At 34.7% G+C, this 24,344-nt stretch overlaps 1 protein-coding gene and 1 non-coding gene across 2 annotated transcripts in view; one reads left to right on the forward strand and one right to left on the reverse strand.

Annotated features, from left to right (window-relative positions):
• GALNT13 (polypeptide N-acetylgalactosaminyltransferase 13) overlaps positions 1 to 24,344 on the forward strand; it is a 623,731-nt gene that overhangs the window by 570,586 nt on the left and 28,801 nt on the right. Inside the window, exon 11 of the mRNA XM_049773003.1 lies at positions 4,142 to 4,240. Coding sequence (XP_049628960.1) covers positions 4,142 to 4,240 — 99 coding nt within the window. The remainder of the gene's footprint in view (positions 1 to 4,141; positions 4,241 to 24,344) is intronic.
• LOC126010100 (small nucleolar RNA SNORA51) lies at positions 6,124 to 6,256 on the reverse strand. The gene has a single exon (XR_007496236.1). It is a non-coding gene; the product is annotated as a small nucleolar RNA SNORA51 (small nucleolar RNA).

Here is a 24,344-nt window from a genome sequence, read left to right on the forward strand (position 1 = left end):
CACTGATAATATTAAAAGAAAATATCCTGAAAATATATTTGAAACATATTGTAAAAGAATACCATATACTTAGAAAATGATACAGATAAAATATCTATCTATTGAACTGGAAAGAATAGGAATATATATTAGTATAGTTTTCAGTTAGAGATTTCTAAAAAAGGAGTTGTGCTTGAAGTAAACAAAGTGACATTTTAAAGATATTCAAGGAAACATTGTGAGCTAATAATTTCAAAATTACAAGTATAAAGACATCAGTATGATTATTTATAATGATAATTCAGTAACTCAGAAATTTATTCATATTAAATGGAAACATTATCCATTTGCTCAGTCTATAGCCTTGGACTACTTATTAATCTCCTTTTTATTATCATATTAAATATCCAATTCAATTGCTTACTGGCTTTATTTTAAAAACAATCTGAATTTGACCTTTATACTGCCTATTAATTCAAGTATCCATCATGTCTTTCTGACATAATTATGAAAGACTTTTTACTTGTTTTCCTACTTTTAATCTGTCTTCACACAGCAGTCAGAAAGCTACAATTTTTATGTTGCACTATTTAGTCTTGGATACTTCTGTAATCTACTCTCCCCCCACCCAATTCCCTGTGACCTGGTTAACTTTACTAGCCCATTATTTTTCTCTATTTCTCAGCTGCAGGGAGCATTCATTTGCTTTTACCTTGTTTGAATTCATTTCCATAGTTGAAAATGTCTGTTTACCTATTTTAATAAAGTATCTTCAAAGTGACCTTTCTAAATCCTTGATATAAAACCCTACTCATTCCATACTTTCTCTTCACTTACTGTACTTTATAAATGTTTTTATTTATATTTTTCTCTAATATTGTCAATAATTCCATCACCATTCTATATCTTCTGACTCAGTACAAATATATTTTTGTATTGAATCTTTAACTTCTAAAATTAAGCTTAGGCCAGAGTGATAGGACAGAGGTAGATGATTGCCTTTCATGTGACTGGGACTGCCCCAGGCTCTATCACTGGCATTCCATATGGTCACCTCCTGCCAGGAGTGATTTTTGAGGTTTGTTTTTTTTTCTCAGTCAGAGTAATCCCTGAGACCACCAAGTGTGACCCAAAAAAATCAACAATTAAAAAAGCTCAAAGGAGGAAAGTGTTGTTTACTTTGTTCACTTTGTCTCTAACACCTTAAAATAATACTTGAGGTTTAATTCTCAGTAATGTGTTGAAGGAACAAAGGAATGAATAAATTTATTACAGAATGTATTAACTAAAGTGTGCATCCATATGTACATGTACACATATACATATACATATATACACATATATACATATATTATAAGGGAAATAACTATTATGCTGTTAATGGGGACAAGGTATTTTGTAAACTATTTATCTTAAAGGCTGTTCTTAATGAACCAGAGCAGAATGACAGACAAGCACCTAGCTTATGTCCCTTATAAGTGTTACTGAATGTTGTCAAGTAAAAGGAAAAAACCTTACTCATGATTCTGTCCTTGTGATCATAAATTAATGTCAAGTTACATACAATTCACCCTGAAGAAATCCTTTAAATGAGGTTGTATGAACTAATAATTTAGTCATTTTGCAAGAGACTATTCTTGTATTTATTATTGTTTATAATTTAAATAACTAATTATTATTACATAATTATAGTATTATGTGATTCTAAACTTTTAGAATGACAAATAATAATTAAAGAATTGTTTCTCAAAATTTCTGCCTTTGTGAAGTTTTTTAAAAATATGTAAAAATACTTCAATTTATGTTTATATTGATTCGTCTGTTACCGTAAGAAGAGCAACGAACAGTAATTGTCCTTTGTCAATTACTGCCTACCACTTTCCTATTAAGCTATAAGATCTAAAACAAAAAGAAATAAAAACTATAGACTAAACCTATAAAACTCAGTCTCTTTTAGACCCTCAACCTACCTAATTAAATCCAGTACATTTCAGCCCTAAACACAGGACTATGGAATTGTGTATCATTGTGCTATTTGTAACATTTCTTTTCCTCATATATTAGTATGTTTTGTCCTTTCTAATGTCTTCCTATTCAAATTCCTTGATGCAAGTATCAACCCATTAAAACAAGACTGACCACTTAGCTCAGTTCTTCCCACTCTTTTTTTTTTCTTTTGTTTTTTCCACTCTTAAAAAGTATGAATTCCCTCTCCAGTTTGAAAATTGAATGGGAGGAGTTTCCCTCCTCCGCCCGCCCCCCAGGGCCCGAGTTGCCAGGGCCAGCCATGAAAGCCCGCCTGGCATGGGGGGGCCCATCTTCATTTAATGATATGCTTAAACTAGAGGATGCTCCACATCAGCCTGACATCGATGAAAGAAATGCACAGAATCCAGAGTCTTTAAATATAAGAGTCTGATACCAACTATAGCTAAAGTGCAAAAGTTTCACCGGGACCTTGAGAATGACTGGGTTTGGATTGACTGGTATGCCTGGAACCCAGAGTCTGTCTTATGCCAATAAACTTCTGGGGTGAGGCATTTTTGTAATCAGGTCAAGAACTTTTTTTTCCATTTTCTCCATTTTTCTGGACCTATGCAAACATTGGCGATTGCCACTATCACACCTTTACTATATTTATTTTACTCTTATTCTTTAAGGAAAAAGAATACAACTTACTGAACTTAAAAAGAAATTACTGTAGTAGAATGCCTGTCTCGAATACAGGTAGGGGATGGGAAGGGGAGAGGGGGTAATGTTGCACTGGTGAACGGGGGTGTTCTGGTTATGACTGTAACCCAAATATGATCATGTTACTTAAATAAAAAAATATATTTAATAAAAAATGGATTTTTACTTCTAATGTGTGGATCAAATGAGCAAATAAAGACTTAATTATAGATGTTTATATACTGATAAAATTTATAAATAAATGGTAAAACATCAAAAAAAAAGTATGGATTCTAGTCCTCACTATTCCCTATTGCTGACTTGGACCTTAACACAAGGAATATATATAAAATACTTCATCCTTTAGAATGGCTTTTCTTCTTTGTTTAAATAGATATTTTTATGCTCAATTTAGTAATTTTAGCATCTTTAATCTCCATTAATGTCTTTTATAATACATTATAAATATGAATTAACTTTATTAAGACTGATGCAGTGTTTGGGCCGGAGTGATATCACAGTGGTAGGGCATTTGCCTTGCACTCAACAACCCAGGATTGACCCAGTTCAATCCCTGACATCTCATATGATCCCCCGAGCCTGCCAGAAGTGACTGCTGAGCACAGAACCCAAAACAAACAAACAAACAAAAGTACTGATACAGTGTTTTATTATAAACCAGAAATCTTTGTATTTGTCAATTTAATGGTGTTTTTATTGCATTTTAGTGTGAAATCACCAATTAGCTTTATAATAACTTGCCTTAGAGTCAACATTTTCCATTAAGTTTGGCATTCTGAATGAATAAACATGCATGAAATGGTTTAAGTTACATAAATAAATAATGTCATTTATTAGTATCAATATACTGACTGGAAATATAGTAATGAAGCAATCTAAAAATCAATTTTGAATAATCAGTTTACTTATATTCCTTTTCATATTGGAGTATAGAATCTCCAAAATATATTGAATTTTGAATGGAATTAAGAAACCATCTTAAGTTTAAAAGAATTTGAGAAAGATTTCCTTTGTCATGTAGTTTCTTCTTTCCTGGTACTATGCTATAAACAAGTATCTTTTCTTAGATGCTAGTGTTAATGCCAACGTTGTTCAAATTTACTTCTATAAAAAAAGAAAAATTATTCAAACCTAAATTATGACAAAAATATTTTTTTTTTTTTTTTTTTTGTGATTTTTGGGTCACACCCGGCTGTGCTCAGGGGTTTTTCCTGGCTCTGTGCTCAGAAACTGCTCCTGGCAGGCCCGGGGGACCATATGGGACGCCGGGATTCGAACCGATGACCTTCTGCATGAAAGGTAAACGCCTTACCTCCATGCCATCTCTCCGGCCCCGACAAAAATATTTAAAACTATGTGTTCTTGGAGAACTTTGCATGGATTACTTTGTTATCAATATATAATTTGTTAATATTGAATACTTTCTGACTGATATGACTGTCCTATTTATTTTTAAATTTGCTTCCTTTAGATAAGAAATGTTGAAGCCAATCAGTGTTTAGACAACATGGGCCGTAAAGAAAATGAAAAAGTGGGTATATTCAACTGTCATGGCATGGGAGGAAATCAGGTAAATTTCTTTTTTAAAAAAACTTCATTTTGGGTAGATATTTTTGTGAAAGCATGTATCCTACATCTGACATGATTTATAAGCATCTTATCTAAGAAGTAGTTTAATTAATTTATTCCAAATCACTCCTGGCTCTGGGGCACATATGGATGCAGGGGATCTAACTGGAGTCAGACCTGAATCAGCCACAGGCAAGACAAACACCCTACTGTTGTGCCCTATCTTTTAAATTTTTTTAAATTTTTAAATCTTTTTAATTTGTAAGAAATCATACTTTAGTCCATAGAGGCTAGAAAAATTATAATATTATAAACAATGATTGTTTTATAATTCTTCAACTGCCATCAGACTTATTATTTCTGACTTTTTTGATAGGATAGTCTCATAAGAGTGTGTTTATATATCATTATTTTTATTTACATTTCTCTGAAAATTAGGATAATGGGCATATCTCTCATGACATCCATTATTTTTTGTGGAGTTTCTACTTGGTTTTTTTTTGCCCATTATGTGTATGTTGTTATTGAGTTTTGTGAGGTCCTAACATGAGAGTCTGTATTCAGGCAGTGCTGTATTCAACCAGGAATTTATAATTACCCTTTTGAGAACAACAAAACTTGTATCTAACGTATTAACATGTCTGGAAATAGCCATTTTTGGTGGGGTTGTGGTGAAAAAGGAAATTTCATGCACTGTTGGTGAAACTGTTCAACCTCCATAAAAAGTAATATGTGGAGCATTTTATTTTTTTGTTGTTGTTTTTTTTTGAGCCACACCCGTTTGATGCTCAGGGGTTACTCCTGGCTAAGCACTCAAAAATTGCCCCTGGCTTGGGGGGACCATATGAGATGCCGGGGGATCAAACCGCGGTCGATCTTTCCTTGGCTAGCACTTGCAAAGCAGACACACTTTACCTTACCTCTAGCGCCACCTCGCCAGCCCCATATATGGAGCATTTTTTAATGTGACTTTTAGCCATCTGTATTCTCCTTTGAGGAAATGCCTGTTCATTTATTCTTCACATTTTTTGATGGGATTAGATATCTTTTTCTTCTTAAATTTGTCAGTACCTTGTATATATTAGATATTAGCCCCTTATCTGATGGGCGTTTGTGTGAATAGTTTCTCCCATATTTTGGATGATATTTTTAGCCTAGTCACTGTTTCCTTTGAAGTGTAGAAGCATCTCAGTTTAATGTAATCCCATTTTACTTATCTCTGCATCCACTTGTTTGGACAGTGATGTTTCCTCCTAGAATATGCCTTTAGTTTCAATGTCATGGAAAGTTTTGCCTACATTTTCTACTATATAACTTATCATTTCATGTCTGATCTGAAGGTCTTTAATCCATTTGATTTGGCCTTTGTGCATAGTATTAGGTAAGTGTCTGTGTTCACTTTTTTTGCATATGGCAGACCAGTTGTCAAACACCACTTGTTGAAGAGGCTTTCCTTGCTCCATTTTGTGTCTCCTGACCCTTTGTCAAATATTAATTATTTTTATGTCTAAGGGTCATTATCTGAATACTCAAATGTATTCCAGTGGTCTCTGGGTTTCTCTTTATTCCAGTACCATGCTATTTTAATGATAATTGCTTTGTAGTACAATGTAATGTTGGGGAAAGTAATGCCTCCCATCTTCTTTATCCTAAGGGTTGTTCTAGCTATTTATGTATTGTTCCAAATGAATTTCAGAAATGTTTGGTCTACTTCTTTTAAGAATATCAAGGGTATCCTTAAAGAAATTGCATTAAATCTGTACAAGGCCTTGGGAGTATTGACATTTTAATAATGTTGATCCTCCCAATCCATGAGCAGGTTATATTTCACCAGTTCATGTGTCCTCATATTTCTTTTTTTTTTTTTTTTTTTTTTTTTTTTTTTTTTGTCCCCCAATTCACAATACATACCCGGCAAGGGGCCTGTGTTGAGGTGTATATGGGGTGCCTTTACTGTACCTCCTCTTTCTATACAGCCAGTGTAAAGAACACAGCCTGTGGTAAGAATTGGGAGGCCTTATTTTATCTTTTATTTATTTTTTTTTCTTCAGGGCAAACTAAAGTTGTTTTTTTTTTTAAGTAAGAATTCATTTAAAGGACAAAATTGATTAACCTAATAAGGTAAACTAATATAACATAATATAGTGACATAACATAACATATAATATAATTAATATAATAATACATGTAAGTCAAAGAAAGTTTCTGATTAAAAACACAATTTTTTTTCCATAATGGCTTACATATCTTTCACTGTAGTATTTTGGGTACATATTCACATTAAATCAGGGGAATACCCATCACCTAATATGTCCTCTTCTCAATCAAAAATCAAATATACTGAAAATAGGCAGAGTCCTGTCTAGAGGCTTCCAACCTCAGTTTGAGAGAGGATGTGAAAAAAGTAATTAAAATACCACAACAATACACACACACAAAAAAAAATATCGAATTAAATAACCGATAAGCACCACAACAATAAAGCAGGCACCACACAATAATCTCGGTTCTGAAACCAAATCATACTCAAGTGCAAAAAAGAAAGAGAAAGACAAAACAAAATAAAATAAAATAATATTGGAGACATCAACCGTAATCTCCACACCAAAATAAAGACGTCAAAAAAATAGATCATTTATTCTCCTCTTGCTGCTTTCGTGGTATGTGGAAGACTTCTACTTTATCTTGGATGGTAAAATCAGACCTGTTTCTAGAGATCTTGGTGGCTGTGCAGATCAGGGAATGGAGTTTATGGAGTCTTTCTTTGTGGTTCTAGCAGTTATGCTTCTTCAATGTCCTTTTTTTGTTTTTTATGTATTCTAGGTGTTTCAGAATAGTGCTACCATTCTGTGTTTTTCTTTTGTCTTCTGACTTACTTCGTTTAACATAACATGATCTAGGTCCATCCACGTTGCTGCAAAGTCTGTGATTGTATCATTTCTAACTGCCATGTAATATTCCATTGTATATATGTACCACATCTTAATGATCCATTCATCTGTTGTTGGACATCGAGGTTGGTTCCAAGATTTGGCTATTATACTGAGTGCTGCAATAAATAGTGGGGTGCATATGTATTTTGGAATGAATGTCCTTCCATCTTGGGGATATATGCCTAGGAGAGCAATTGCTGGGTCAAATGGCAGCTCAATTCTGAGTTCTTTGAGCACTCTCCAGACTTTTCTCCATAGATGTTGGACCAAGGGGCATTCCCACCAGCAATGAATGAGAGTTCCTTTCATACCACATCCTCTCCAACAAAGGTTGTTCCCATTATTTTTGATGTGAGCCAACCTCACTGGTGTGAGGTGGTATCTCATTGTTGTCTTGATTTGGATCTCCCTGATGATGAGTGAAGGTGAGCATGTTTTCATGTGTTTGTTGGCCATCCTTCTCTCTTCCTCAGAGAAATGTCTATTCATTTCGTCTCCCCATTTTTTTATGGCTTCGTTTGGTTTTGAAGGACTCAGGTTTCTGAGCGCTTTGTATGTTCTAGATATCAGCCCTTTATCTGATATATCAGATAAATATGTCCTCATATTTCTTGAAGCAATGATTTATAGTTTTCTTTGTATATTTCCTTCACTTTAGTTAAGTTGACTCCCAGGTATATGAATTTCTATCGTGCTCCCATAGCAGTAATCATCAGGGAGATGCAAATCAAAACAATGAGATATCATCTCACACCACAGAGACAGGTACACATCACAAAGAACAAGAACAACCATTGCTGACATGGGTGTTGTGAGAAAGGAACACTCTTTCACTGCTGGTGAAAATACCATCCAGTCTAGTCTTTTTTAAAAATAATGTGAATATTTCTTAAAAAACTGGACATTGAGCTCCCACATGGTTAAGCAATACCACTCCTAGAGTTATATCCTAGGACCACAAAAACACAATACAATAATTTCCTTTCCACCTATATGCTTATAGCAGCACTATTTATAATAGCCAGAATCTGGAAACATACCAAATACCCAACAACAGTGAGTGAGTAGCTAAAGAAACTGTGGTATAATGGAATACTATGTAGCTGTTAGAAAAAATGAAGTTACTAAATTTGCTTAACATGGATGGATAAAGAAACTATTATGTTACAAGAAATAAGTCAAAGGGAGAGAGATAAACATAGAATAATCTCACTCATATATGGGGTCTAAGAAAAATAGAAGTCAGTATAATAATAATAGAACTCAGAAACAATAGAGATGAAGACAAGAAGAACCAGCCCATGATAAGAAGCTTATCACAAAGAGTGGTAAGTTCAGTTAGAGAAATAACAACAATAACAACTACCAAGACAATGATAGAGAAATACAATGCATGTCTCAAAGAAAGGCAGGGGATGGGGAAGGGGGGTTGGAGGCAATGACTGTGGGAATGTTGCATTGGTGAAAAGTAGTGTTCTTTTTTTTAATATATAATTTTAATTTTGACCATATTGGTTTACATATCTTTCACAATAATATTTTAGGTACTTATTAACATTGAATCAGGGGAATTCCCATCACCAAGTTTGTCTTCCTTCCACCCCCATTCCCATCCTGTCTCACATATCCCCCACCCTCACACACACACCCTCCCCCCCCCCCCCCGGCCACCAGAACAGGTGGTCCTCTCTGTGTCCAGTTTACTACTTATTGATCATATATCTGTTTGGTCCTGGTATCCTCCCTTATTTCTCCCTCTATTTGAGAGGTGGAATTAGATAGTTCATGTTATATGGCTTTGTTTAAAAAAAAAGAACAACAAAAAAAGGTGGTGTTCTTTTTTATGACTGAAACCCAACTACAAACATGTTTGTAATCATTGTGCTTAAATATATTATTAAAAAATTGAAAAATAATTTAAAGAAATGAAAAAGTTATATGAAGATTTTTCAAAGAAACAGGAATAGAACTACCATATGACCCAGATATATACTTTCTTGGCATATAACACTAAACTCAAAACATTAATTTTTAAAGGTTTATGCACACCTATATTCATTGTCACACTTAGTACAATAGCTAAGATATAAAAATAACCAAATGATGCAACTACTTATGAATGGATTTAAAAGCAACTTTCTCCATTATAAAGTGGAAAAATTAGAAGTACTAAAAATAAAATATTATTTTATATCATAATTGACTTAATTAATTGGGTGACTTATATAATAAGTTGCTTAATTTTTTGAGCTTTGTCATTTTATCATCTATAAAATGATATATTTCCTTATTTTCTCAATATTCACAAAATGTATAAAACAAGTCTTATTTTTAGTAATATATGCATACAATAGTATATGTTGTTGTATTGCCATTGATCATTCTCCATAATTTAATTTCATTCATTTATTATCCAAATTTTTATAATTTTTCTTCTAAAGTAGAATAAAAAATGTTCATTCACTGAATAATACCAGCAGCAAGATAAGACTGCCATGATTGTTAAAATCATTAATAAAATATGTTCTCTTGTTTTCAAAGAAATATTTTATAAAAATTAAATTACCACATTGAATCTTATTATAATTTATTCTTTTATTACTTTTAGAATAATTAACATTAGGAAAATGTTAAATTTATAATTATTTTCAAAAATAATTATTTTAGAATTTTATTTTTGAAGCTACCTTCACTGTTTTTAATGCATTCTTTCTTGTTTCCATAGAAACTGAATCTATTTTTATGGTTAATTAGTTTCTAATTTTTTTAAATAACCAATGCTCTAATTTAGCTCCTTTGCTTTTCAAAAAAAATCATAATAATACTAATATTGTTTTAAATTATCTCAAAGAAATTTCTTTTTATTTGTGGACATTTATATCTTAAATATTTATCTTTGCATAAGATATTGGTAGGCTTTATTTCTGATTTAAGTTCTAAGAAATATCAGAAAGAAGCTGATCTTTTCCTACCCTATTGCTGTGCTATCACTCTGGCCCCTGAAAGTATATATATTTTTTAATTTTTATTTTTAATTATGAGAACAATGATGCAAAGAAAGAGGACAAGGTAAAGTTACAGTGGGAGGACAATCACCCATAAACAGAGTTCTCAGAAGAAATCACCTTGCTGACGGCTAAATTTTAAACTTACAGTCAAAGAACATTAAGAAAAATAAAAAAAAAAAACTCATGTACAATTATTTGTCCAAGGTCCCCAGATTTTAGTACATTAAAACTTTTCTTAGTAGTACACAAAGCAATATAAGGCCATGAAATTTATATGACTCCTTAAACATTGAAGGCATTGTATTTTTTTACATTTTCATGCACATGCATATTAGTTTAAGTTAACATCAAAAGTTTCAGCGTTTTTTTTTAAGGTTTAGAGTCAAAGGAGCACAGTAAAAACGGTGTTAGAGTGGCAAGTATTGTTTGCATAGGCCCACCAAAATATGGGGGAAAAGGAAAAGCCTAGGCCTAAATACAAGGAGACCCTACCCCTGAAGTTTTCTGGCATAAGACCAACTCTAGGCTCCAGGCAAACTAGTTTGTTCAATCCAAGTCATTGTCTGTAGTGCCAATACAGCTTTATTTGTCATGCAGTCTCTATTGTTGGCATCAGGTTTCTGTATTAATGATCCTGGAATCTACATGTCCTACATTAAAGTCAGGCTGGTGTGGAGCATCCTCTTGTTTCACCTCACAATTAAAGGGCAATGCAGTAAGCCCTGTCCAGTAAGCAGGTCGTTGTTGTTGTTAAGTCTTCTCAGTGTTAAGGGAAGTCTCTTTTGAGTATATCAATGTCAGAGCAGCGGTAGGGTCTTCTCTGGTAGAGGATTGCTTCCAGGTGATGTTATAGACAACCTTGGATGTTTCATAGATGGCTTCCCTAGATCAGGGGTGAATGGAGAATGCCCGTTTTTCTGAGGCCTGTGCCAGGTCATTATGTCAATGTTCAGGGTGTAAGGTCCCATTGCACTACAAGATTTGTGTGTTTACATCTCTATTAGATAAGAACTTATTTGTATGTATAGTATTTTCCTGTTTTAAAGTGCCTATGCAAACAAGAAATAAAGCCATGTGGCGTTATCGGTGTAAGAACACGTCCAAAAATACCCGTGACTTGGTTCAAACATAAGAATTAAACTCAGGGACTCTTTCACCAAATTCTCTATTGAACAGTTCACAAAGAGAGAAAAGATTTTAAAAAATGGGGAAAATCGTCACTGTATAAGAAAATATTCAGCGAGAGCTATAGCTGTAAAAGAAAACACACATAAAATGTTGAAAAGACAAACGTGTCCATTTTATTCCTTTTGAAATAGTTCGGGGGGGTGTAACTCCAGTGCACCACTTTGGTCTGTGACTTAGAACTCTGCAGTACTGAAGTTAAAAAAGGTAAATGTGAAGTAATGATGATAGGGGGTGAGAGAGTTAAAGAGAAAAATGAGATTTTGTAAGGGTGTATGAACAGGCAGAGTAGAAAATGGACATTCCTCATACACAAAAACATAAATCAAGGATAGGGAGTACTATTAATGTACCTTGAAGCACGTGGGGGCGCGGTTCTGAACATATAGACTGGTAAGAAATTACCAGTGACTACTTTAGTGCAACCGAGCAACTCTCAGCACCCACAAGTTAAGCCTAGGGTAACCTTCAAGCTCCTCAAAGGGACCCACCTCACTGGCTTGCCCAGGCATGTGGCCAGGGGAAGCCCTGGAGATCTGGAGCAAAGCAGTAGAGGGGTGCTGGGGTCACCCAAGTCCCGCACCCACCCTAGGCCTGGTTAAGAAGGCCTTTGGCATGGCAGAGGCCTGCCAAACCCCATGCTGGCAGAGACTCCCAGCTCCCAGGAAGGAGAGAGACCTTCAAGAGCTGGCAGGCTGGAAATTCAAAGTCCCCACCCCAACCCTCCCTAAGGAGCCGGGTGGGGAATGGGGAAAAGCCTAGGGTAACTTTTAAGCTCCTCCAAGGGACTCACCTCGCTGGCTTGCCCAGGCATGTGGCCCAGGGGAAACCCTAGAGATCCGAGCAAGGCGGTAGAGGGGTGTAGGGTCACCCAGGTCTCGCATCCCCCCCAGGCCTGGTTAAGAAGGCCTTTGGCATGGCAGAGGCCTGCCAAACCCCATGCTGAAAGAGACTACTGGCTCCCAGGAAGAATAGAGACCTTCAAGAGCTGGGAGGCTGGAAGTTCAAATTCCCCCCTCCAACCCTCCCTATGTAGCTGGGTGGGGAATGGGGGAGAGCCTAGGATAACCCTCAAGCTCCTCCAAGGGACCCACCTCACTGGCTTTCCCAAGCATATGGCCCAGGGGAAGCCCTGGAGGTCAGGAGCAAGGCAGTAGAGGGGTGCTGGGGTCACCCAAGTCCCACACTTCCCCTAGGTTGGTTTTGAAGGCCTTTGGCATGGCAAAGGCATGCCTAACCTCATGCTGGCAGAGACTCCTGGCTCCCAGGAAGAAGAGAGACCTTCAAGAGCTGGCAGGCTGGAAGTTCAAAGTCCCCACCCCAACCCTTCCTAAGTAGATGAGTGGGGAATGGGGGAAAGCCAAGTGTAACCTTTAAGCTCCTCCAAGGGACCCTCCTTGCTGGCTTGCCCAGGCATGTGGCCCAGGGGAAGCCCTGGAGATCCAGAGCAAGGCGGTAGAGGGGTGCTGGGGTCACCCAAGTCCTGCCCCCCCAGGCCTGGTTAAGAAGGCCTTTGGCATGGCAGAGGCCTGCTGAACCCATGCTGGCAGTGACTCTCGAAAGTATATTTTTTAAGCACTCAAGTGCCCAGTATATATTTTCTCTTTTTATCTAGTACCAGACACGGTCATTGAGATATGGTAGGTACATGCTATGCACTAGTCAAGTAAATAGATGAAAAAATAGATGGAATGTTTTTGTGATAAGAATACTGTAAAAATAAGGGCCAGAATGATAGTATAACAGGTAGGGATCTTGCCTTGCCAACACAGGTTTAACTTCCAGCATTCTCTATAGAACCTTGAGCACCAAGACTTACCCCTGAGCATAGAGCCAGGAGTTAGCCATGAGCTCCATGAAATGTATTCCAAACAAGCAAACAAAAAACTCTAAAAATATTACAGCTAGTGAATATTTTTTTAAATAATTTTACTTTTGACAAACGTGGATTACAAATTTTTCACAGTAATATTTTAGGTACACAGTGTCATTAAGTTACAGGCATTCCCACCACCAATGTTGTCCTACCTTTATCCCTGTTCTCAACATGCATCCCATAACCCATCCATTGACCCCCAGGCTGCTATTATAAATGGTCCCCTCTGAGTCTAGCTTATTGTAGATTGGGTATTAATTCTGTTGTCATTGGCTTTGGATTTGGTGTTTAAATCTGGTCATTTTTTTTTTATTTCTATAACTGTTTGGTCTTGGTACCCTCCATTATTTCCCCTTTAATTTATGGGACAGAGCAAAATTATTCAACTTATGTGGTTCTATATACAAACAATTTTTGTAGGTAAAAATACATGCAGATACTTTCTTTTTTATTTATATATTTATTTAAACATCTTGATTACAAATATGATTGTACTTGGGTTTTAGTCATGTAAAGAACACCTTCCTTCACCAGTGCAACATTCCCATCAACAAATGTCCCAAATCTCCCTCTTCCCCATCCCATCCCTGCATGCACTCTAAACATACTTTTTACTTCCCTAATTCATTCACTTTGTTATAGTTCTCAATGTAGTTATTTCTCTAACTGCACTCATCACTCTGTGGTGAACTTCATGTTATGAGCTGAACCTTCCAGCCCTCCTCTCTTTTGTCTATGAGAATTATTGCAAAAATCTCTTTTATTTTTTTAAAACATGTACATCTATGTATAGAAAATGTTGTGACTTCATCTCTCCTGACAGCTGAATAATATTCCATTGTGTATATATACCACAATTTCTTTAGCCATTTATCTGTTGAAGGGCATCTTGGTTGTTTCCAGAGTCTGGCTATGGTAAATAGTGCTGCAATGAATATAGGTATAAAGAATGAAGTTTTGTATTGTATTTCTGTGTTCCTAGGGTATATTCCTAGGAGTGGTATAGCTGGAATGTATGGAGCTTATTTTCCAATTTCTGGAGGAATCTCCATATCGCTTTCAGGGTTGAACTAGATGGCATTCCCACCAGCAGTAAATAAGAGTTCCTTTCTCTCCACATCTCCACCAACACAGCTTGTTCTCATTCTTTGTCTGTGCGCCAATCTCTGTGGTTGAGATGGTACCTCATAATTGTTTTGATTTGTAGTGAATAATTTTTTAATTCAACATTTAATTATCTTGAAGTGTTTTTTCTAAAAAACTTCAGTAGCAAAGTTTTCTATCTTAAAATGACAAATATAGAGTTTATTTATAATTCAGTCTGAAATGCTTTCATTTCATTAGTATTATCAAGTTAATCACTGAATATCTCCTAAAGAAAGAATATTAAATAATTTGATTAGAATTTTAATATAAAAATTTTACAAATTAGGGGCTGGAGCGGTGGCACAATCGGTAAGGCGTCTGCTTTGCCTGTGCTAGCCTTGGACAGACCACGGTTCAACCCCTGGTGTCTCATATGGTCCCCCAAGCCAGGAGCGATTTCTGAGCTCATAGCCAGGAGTAACCCCGGAGCAGCACTGGGTGTGGCCCAAACACCCCCAAATTTACAAATTGAAGAAGGAGATTTAGTACATTATGAAAAGTTATTGTCTTTTCTATACTTCCAAACAGGTGAGTAATTTTTGGAAGCATCTCAAAGTCCCCTGTAAAACAATTACTCAAATTTAAATATATATATAAATATATATTCATTCCCTAGCTCTTTCCTGAGCATTGAATTTGTTGTGAATTATTGTCAATGGTTAACTATTGTCAATTTCTACAAGTATACCAACTCATTTGTATTCATATCAGTTGTCTTTTCCCTTTCATTCCGTCATCCAGATTTGAAACATACATTTGAATTTTTTTTTGTTTGTTTTTGGGTCATACCTGGCAGAGCTCAGGGGTTACTCCTGGCTCAACACTCCTGGTAGGCTCAGGGGATTATATGGGATGCCGAAATTCGAACCACCGTCCTTCAGCATGCAAGGCAAACACCCTACCTCCATGCTATTAGTGACAAATTTCATTGTCTATTTTAAAAATGTTTGTTAACATCTACCCTAAGGGTTCTTATAACCAGGTACTCAATCTATGTCTTAGCTTATATCTTCTTTTAACTTCATTCAAATAAAACCTGTTTCTATGACTACATTGTTCATGTTGTATTAGATAAAAATCCTCTACAATACTCTACAGCCCAATAAATTAAGTTCAAAGTCTATTAATATTATGTATAAAGTCCCCATAATTTAACCCCATCTGGATTTCCAGTTTAGTTTCATTTGGTGAGCCAGAGTCCCTTATACTATGGACAATTTTATAATTTTCCATTTTATGCTTGCTATGCTGTATTTCCATGTCTCTAAAGTTCAATTGAACACACACTACTCCATTCACAACTTAAGACTTACCATTTTAAAACTTAAATAATTTAGCATCTTTTATACTATTGGCTGACAACTTGTTCTGAAGTTGTTATTCTGAGCACATTTCAACAGATAAACTAAAATTCAATCATATTCTTTTGTTTAATTGCAGTATCATCTACATTTTTCATTGTTAGTTTAAGCTCATGAATACCATTGTAGTTATAAACTGGTGAGCATCTATATTTATATCTTTAGAAAAGATATCTAGAATTCAATTTGCCAGATCAAAGATTATACAACATTATAACATTTAATATATGATGATTAATTGCCCTTTTAAATACTCAAATAGGACTGATAGTTAAATAGGAAAGAAGCACTGAAATGTAATATGTATTATTTTCCTTGAGTATCACAATAGTCTATAAATCCCACAGTGTTACAATATAATTTTACTCCTAAATTTAATGGCAACCTTGAGAGATGAATAAAATCAGTGAATGTATAAAGTTTTTATCTAGTTAGTAAAATTGATGACTGCACACCAAGCTTATATTCATTGCATTTATATTTATTCCTTCACTATACCCCTCTAGGAATCAAGGTTGCAGAGGCCAGTCCTGACTATTTTGTTTGCTTCTCATTTTTTGCTTAGTATGAAAACTACAACTAATCTAATGTAAAGTATTTTCATATTACACTTAAGTATTTTGTAAAGTTTCATCAATATTTAGTAACTCCTAGCCATATTTCTTCTTGTAATATTTTCTGGAATTTAGAAAAGTTTTCTTTCTCTTGAATATAAAAATACTTTTTATATAAAGATTATATTGTTACACATATTGCAAAGAAACTTCTGACTTGATCATTTTTGCCATGTGTTTTAACACAGATTTTTAGTTTTCGTATTTAAATCAGTGACTGTCATTTTTTCTTTTAGATTTAGAAAAACAATATTATTTTAATAGCATACTTTCAAATGATATATTTTAAAGAAGCCAATATCAAAATTAATAACGATATGGTAGGCCACATCAGCTGTAATAAGTTTTTCCTAGCTTTGTACTCAGGGATCATTCCTGGTGAGGCATGATAAATCACATGTGGTGTCAATTGAATTCAGTTTAGCTACATGCATCTCAAGTACATTACCTACTGTACTATTCAGCACCAATAATTAATATTAATTTGATTGGGCATATTTTCCTAAACTGACATTAATTTTATAAATTCATACACAGTATAATTGTATACAAATTATAATATATAATTTTCTTTGATACTATCATCATAATTAAAAATTGAATAGTATTTAATTCCTTTTGAATTGAAATATATCTTTAGTCCAAAAATTGGGATTATGGCCCCCATACGTTATTCTGACCTCTATAGACAACAAATAAAATTATGGGAAAATGCTGATATTTTAGCAAATGTATTTGTAATTTTCTTTATCCCTGGGCCACTCATTTTAAAAGAACTAGATGCCACATGAAAATATTCTTGTAATTTTTTTGTTATAAATGATTCAGAGCCATTTTTCAAGGATGTAAGCTTTTAGGAAAGTTAAGACTCTGGCCTTGGCAAGATAAAAAAGTATTGGTAATAGCTCTTATACAATTTCATATAAATATCCCTTAATTCTCTAAAATGTGATTATTTATTCTTATGAAGAATCCAATATTATGACAGGTGTGTTATATATTTTGAGAGAAAACAACTACTTTTTCTTCTCATTATACTGCCCCTAGAGAAAACTTAATTATTTTAGTATGTATGCTAATGTACTCACAGATTGTAATGAATATATTCATTCAACAAATATATTTTAATCTTAAAGTTTGCATTTTTATAAGTGTAATAATTACTTAGAAGCCACTTCTACACTAATTTGCTCCCCATTTAGTAGCTTGCACAATGAAATTAAATTCACCAGGGATTTCACAAAGTAAATTTGCAAGTGAAATGAAATCGTCTATGAGGAAAGAAAGAATATGTACCATTCATTAAATGTTTAAATGACTTGAATGCATGCAAGCTAAACAGAACAGTTATTATAACTTTTATAAAAATAGGAATCATTTTAAGGGTCTTTCAATCTCATTATGCATGACTAGGAGAACTATCAAAAAGATTAAAATGCATTTAGGTTTGTAACCTTGCTCAAACATTCATTTTCGTCTAGTATACATATATATACTCCAATATTAGTATATGATGCTAATAGGAGAAAATGCCTATAGAAGACAAACATTTTACATTGGTCAATTTCCTGAAAGGATGATGAAGTTCATCAATTCCATGAGCTCAAGAGATAATTTTCTATAAAGTAAAACTAAGCAGGAGATACTATCACAGGACCTGTCTCTTAGCAACTAGAAACATGTATAAGTCAATGAGTCATTTTTTCCCATGTTATTCATTTTTTTATTATTTTTAATATAATTTTTATTTTGATCATAGTGTCTTACATATTGTTGACAATAACATTTTAGGTACATATTCACATAAAATCAGGGGGGATTCCCATCACCAAATTGTCCTCCCTACACCTCCATTTTTGTCCTACCTCCCATTTCCTTTTCCCTCACCCCCAGGGCGGCTAGAATATGTGGTTCCCTCTGTATCCAACCCACTACCTAGTAGTCTTGCACCTGTTTGGTCTTGATGCCTCCTTTATCTCCCCCTCATTTTTTTCTTATTTTTTTACCTTACTGGGGATCACTGGATTCCCCTAGAAAATGCCGTCGCACTGGGATTAAAATCTCATCTCCAATTTTAACTAGTTGCTTTCAGCTAATGTGACATCTTCCAAGTCCATAAAATATTCTTGAGTATAAGTTTAAGTTTTATAGGTCTTTGCATAAAATTTCCCTAATATATTAATTTCTTAGAATTTATCTATAAGGAAATTTCAAAGATGTATACTCATTTCTATATTTTAATGACCAAATATAATCTCAAAATAAGAGTGTCTTCCATGCAAAGCCTTTTTTTCCTTCTAACTTTTATTCATTTATTACATTCTCTTCTCTCTTTTTTTTAAACTACTCTCTCCCCAAACTGGCACTAAATCCTGTGAATTATTTTTATTTTTTTTTATCTATTTTTTTTCTCCACTAAGAATTATACTTTCCACTATTGGGTTTTATTTGCTTTACATTTGATTAGCTACCATGGTTTTATATTTGTTATTGCTGATGGGTTTTGTGAGGGTTTTTTTGGGGGGGCGGGGGGGAACCATACCCATAGGTGCTCAGGGATTACTCCTGGCTCTGCACTCAGAAATCGCTCCTAGCAGGCTTAAAAGGACCAATTGTGCTACTGGGATTCAAACCCGGGTTCGTCCTTGGCAGCAGCATGCAAGGCAACCTCCCGCTGTGCTATCACTACAGTTCAACTACCATCTTCTTTTTTTAATTTAGTGTCCCAATAGTTCAGCCTGTCCTTACTCTCACTCCATCCTCATTCAGTAATAAATGACCATTTCTTCAAAAGTCAGCTGGAAATGGAAACAAATGGAAAGAGTCCCCCATTATTATAAGACAAAGTAATATCCTGTACTAATTAAAGACCTACATATTCTAGCCCCTTTCCTTGTTTTTTTTTTGAGGGGGGCAGTTGGGGGTTTCAGGACCACACCTAGCAGCCTTCAGGGGTTACTGGCTTGCACCCAGAAATTACTCCTGGCAGGCTCAGAGAAGTATATGGGATGCTTGGGATAAAACCTGGATCGGTTTTGTGCAAGGCAAATACCCTACCCACTGTGTTAGGCAAATGCCCTACTGCTGTGCCACCACTCTGGACCCAACTTTGCCATTTCTTATAGTCACTTGCTTTGATTTCGACACATTTATATTTTGTAAATTAATATAAGTTCATAGTTTATATTTATCATGTTATATTTTTCTCTGTCTAAAATTACACATATATTATCTCTCAATATCTCTTATTCATGCCACTACAATGGTATTCAACTTAAACTATTTACTTGTCACATTTATTAGAAAAAAATTCTAAGTCTCTATTGAAAGGAAATGATTTATCAATTCTGTTTTTCCATTCCCCACAGCAATCAGTACTAAAGAAAACAATGAGCATACAACAAATCCAGGCAAATGTTTCAAAATTCTTCAGAATCTTTCTTAAAATATAAATAATTTAAATATTTTGGATAAAGAACATAAAGAAAAACTTCTGCAGATAGTATTTTATTTTAGGGAAACGCTAAATTAGGTCTGTAGTAGTAGGCTGAGAGGGTAAGGAAGAGAAGAGTGCCTGGAACCTGTGAAAGTGAAAATCAGAATTTTGCAACTTTGCAGATGGGCTTGATTGAGGACATTGAAAAGTAATATAATCCTAGACAATTGTTCCTAATTTTAACTACACCATAAAAGAGAAAAAAGAGGACTAGAAAGATAGCTTAATGTGTAGGGCTCTTGCCTTATATGAAGCAGACCAGGGTTCGATTCCTGGCACATAGTTTTGGTCTCCAAGCAAAGTCAGGAATGATATCTAAACATAGACCCAGGAGTAGTCTGAACACAGTTAGGTGGCCATAAAGAAAAAAACATCCCCTTAAAATGAGGAAAAGAGATTAGACAGATGGAACAGAAACCATGTGGTTGTGCAGGTAGCAATAGGAGAAACATGTCTACAAATAAAAGCAACAGACAGTTCCCAGAAGCAAGAAAAGTCAAGGAACTGATGTTCTTCGAAGACCTCCAAAAAAAGGCCACCTTGCTGGTACCTTGATTTTAATACTACGAAATTAATTTCGAATTTATGGCCAGGCCACTACCACTGAGAGTGAATAATAAAGTTATGTTTTTTAACTGTGAGACAATTATGAATTTATGTTATTTGAAACAATCAAGTTTGAGGTAATTTGTTTCAGCATCCACAGGGAGTGGAAGATATCAAACCTTTCTCAGAGTTAGAATTATGTTTTTCATCTTGCTACTTCAAGAAATGAAGTGATATGTACACAATGTTTGTTTTATTGGGGGGCACACCCTCAGTGATCAGGGGTTTCTCATGACTCTGCTCAGAAATTGCTACTGGCTCAGTGGACCATATGGGATGCCAAGGATCTAACCTGCATCTGTCCTGAGTCAGTCACATATGCAAGGCAGATGCCCTACCATTGTGCTATGACTCTGGCTCCTATAGACAATGTTTTAATCATAGAAATATTTTGGTTTGAGGGACGTGATTTTATATTATGTGCATATTCTTTTTGCTAATTTAGTCTCATTGAGGCCAATCATATTATTGACAAACGATATACTATATTAATTAAATATTCAAAATATAATATAAATGTGAGTTCTTAAACTATTAAGTATATTGACCATTTCAATGAATAAATATCCATTCTATATGTATTCATTCTATATCCATAGAGGAGTCCTTAAAGACATTTAAATTTAATATTAGATTCTGCCACTTTCTCTAGCCAAAACATTTTTTGGCATGAAAAACAAAAGGCAAATCTACTGTGCTCAATTCTTTCATTTCCCTGTCAGAAGTTATTTGGAGTTGAGATTATTATTTTACAGTTACTTAAAGTAAGCAACAGTATTACATGTTTCTTAGATTTGTTTTTCTGTATTGTATATTATGATGGGATATATTCATGCATAATTATAGTCATGCACATCATTGCTATGACATTTTTTCCAAAAGCTAGGGGGAAAATTATCTCTAGTAGTCAACCTAGAAAGCACTTCTTTTTTTTTTTTTTTTTTTTTTGGTTTTTGGGCCACACCCTGTGACTCTCAGGGGTTACTCCTGGCTATGCGCTCAGAAGTTGCTCCTGGCTTCTTGGGGGACCATATGGGACGCCGGGGGATCGAACCGCGGTTCGTCCTAAGCTAGCGCAGGCAAGGCAGGCACCTTACCTCCAGCGCCACCGCCCGGCCCTAGAAAGCACTTCTAATTTTAAATATTTTATGTTAAACTGTATCAGAAAGCATTAAACTTGTAACCTAAAGCATTGAAAATTACTTTTCAGAAATCTGTACTAACTTAAGTGTGCTACAGTTTTTAAATTTTCTACTCATATGGTCAAATTGATTATATGATTTATTATGTTATCAATATGAAAATAAATTAGCAATAAAGCTTCAGTCATACTATGTTTAGAGATGGTACACATCTATATTTCTGATATGTGATAGCAAAGGAATATTCTGTATCAAACAATCACACCCTTGGTCATGTATAACAAAACTTATTAATGAATAGTGAAGAATAGAGTGGGGTGTCACTTGGACCAGAAGTGGCATAGAATAGTGGTGGAGGTTCATGGCCAATATGCTGGTAGTGAGATGCAATAACTTTGCACATAATACCATTAACTTTAACAATAGTGTCACCATGTTAACCAAACTATTATTAAATATTTTTGAAAGGAAAGAAGAAATGAAGTCTCAAATTAAAAAACAAAGGAAGAGAAGGAATGAAGAAATTTAAGTATATGAAAATTCTGTAGAAGCAACAAATCTGACAAAGACAGAACTTGAAGGGTTAAAACTGCCTCTATAAAGGCATCTTGGAAAGTGATGACACTATCAATGTATGTCAGTTCTGCCCATGGAAATGATATATCCACTTTCTTGACTAATAGGTTAACTAAAGTATATCATTATATTAACCTATTTTCTCAAGATATAAATTTCTTATTAGACTTAAATTTTAGGTGATATTCTAAACTCCTTAGTAAAATTTACATAAAATTTCATAATTTATTAATGTGATCCAATATCCAATATTTTTAATTCAATTATAAAGGAAAGGAGCACACATTTTATCAAAGTAGAAAGTTAATAGTATTCTAGTTCCATAAAGTTTTTACAGGCTTATCCTATTTTTAAGCACTATTGAAAAACTAATTTGAAACTTGACTCCCTTTCTCTCTCTCTTTTTATCTTTTCTTCATTTTTTTTTTTTGGTTTGTTTGTGACCCACAAACCAGTGGTGCTCAGGGCTTACACCTGGCTCTGTGCTGAGGGGTCACTCTGGCAGGGTTACGGACTATGTAAGGAAACTGCTCTAGTATTGCTTCACTGCTACCTCTTTATTTTACTTTATTTTATTTCATTTTTTTAGGAAAACGCTTTAAAGGAACCCTATTTTCCATGTACCCTGCAGGTTTAATCCCTGGCACCACCACATAGGTTAAAAATTCTCTGGAGCAACCCCTGAACACCATCCTCAGAGCAACCACTGAGAACCAACCTTAAGTGGCCCCCAAACAACAGAAAATTAAAAATAAAAGTAGTTAGACAAAATGAAAAGCATTAAGACAAAAATGTCTATCTATACAGAGAAAAAGTAATAAAATGCCATTGGCACATATTTAAATGGGTCTTATTTTTCTATTTTTATTATTATATCATTGTTTATATAGATCTTTTTCTATTATTTATCACTATGTTTCTTATTTATCTCTATTAGATAAATACATTTATAGTTGTTGAAATCTGCTTCTACTGTTAACAAATGAAATCAAAATAAATTGACACAGTGGTTGTACTCAAATTGAATGAGATTATAAATCAATCTTGAGACAAAAATAGTTTGTGCTGCCATATATGAGTCATTACTTGAAAAGGGCCAGATCAGGACAAGAGTCAGTTTGAAGGACTTCATAAAGTTGTCGCTTTTTAGTTATTGGATATGCAAGTACATTGGGGATAATCTCCCAAATAAAAAAGAATGTCCCATTTGTTGGGTCCCATTTACTCCTTTGTTGGTTGTTTGTGTATCCGCAAAGAGCTCCCAGAATGAGAAATTGATTCCCATCCCGTTGTCCCCTTTTGGGGGGATATCTTGGTAATATTTATCCGCAGCAAATAATCCACACAGACAGGAGGGTTAAGGGGTAAAAGGGTGGGCGAAGAGAGTCCTTTGTTAGCCTGCTGTTAGCTTCAAAACACACCGTGAGCCAGCCAGCCAAAAGACCCTGAACACTTCGCTCCCAAACTATTTATTTGGCTCTCAACAGAGCCCCCAACTGGAAGACAAGACTGGTGAGACAAGAGGCAAAGAATAATCTTATGGAAATATTTTCATATACAACATTAAAACAGTTAAGTTTAATTAGTAGAAAGCTAAGATTAAATATATAGTACAAATGTTAAGCAAATGAGAGAATAGGAAAAAGTTATTTCAGACTGCAAAAGGTTGTCAAAAGATAGTTTATAACTCACTTATAATTCTGGCACAATCAAGAAAATTCTTGGTCATGCCCCTTTGTAATTAAAAATGTTAAGGCAGGAGCCAAAGAGAATGCTCAAAGGGCTGAGCACATGTTTAAATATGGTTTTCAGAGAACTAGTGGGACTGACAGCACAGAGCTGGGAGGAACCCCTTTAAACCACTGAATGTGACCCCTCTGAAAAAATTAATGGCATAGCAAATATATCTAAAATTAAAAAGGCTTTTTATTTTTGTTCTTTAGTCCACAAATATAAGTTAAGCAAAATCAGAAAGAGACCATAGATCATTGGAATATTTTTGTCATTTAACTTCTTTTATTCTCTTATCAAAGGAGTTGACAATACAGAGCAAGAAGCTACTTCCTTTCCATGAAAATACAAAAAAGATTCAGTGGGTTACTATGGAAACAGTCTGATATAAGTTGGTCTACTTTTCTTTGTGGGGTGTTCTAGCCTGTCTG

This window comes from Suncus etruscus, chromosome 5, assembly GCF_024139225.1.
Source record: "Suncus etruscus isolate mSunEtr1 chromosome 5, mSunEtr1.pri.cur, whole genome shotgun sequence".
Taxonomy (NCBI): domain Eukaryota; kingdom Metazoa; phylum Chordata; class Mammalia; order Eulipotyphla; family Soricidae; genus Suncus; species Suncus etruscus.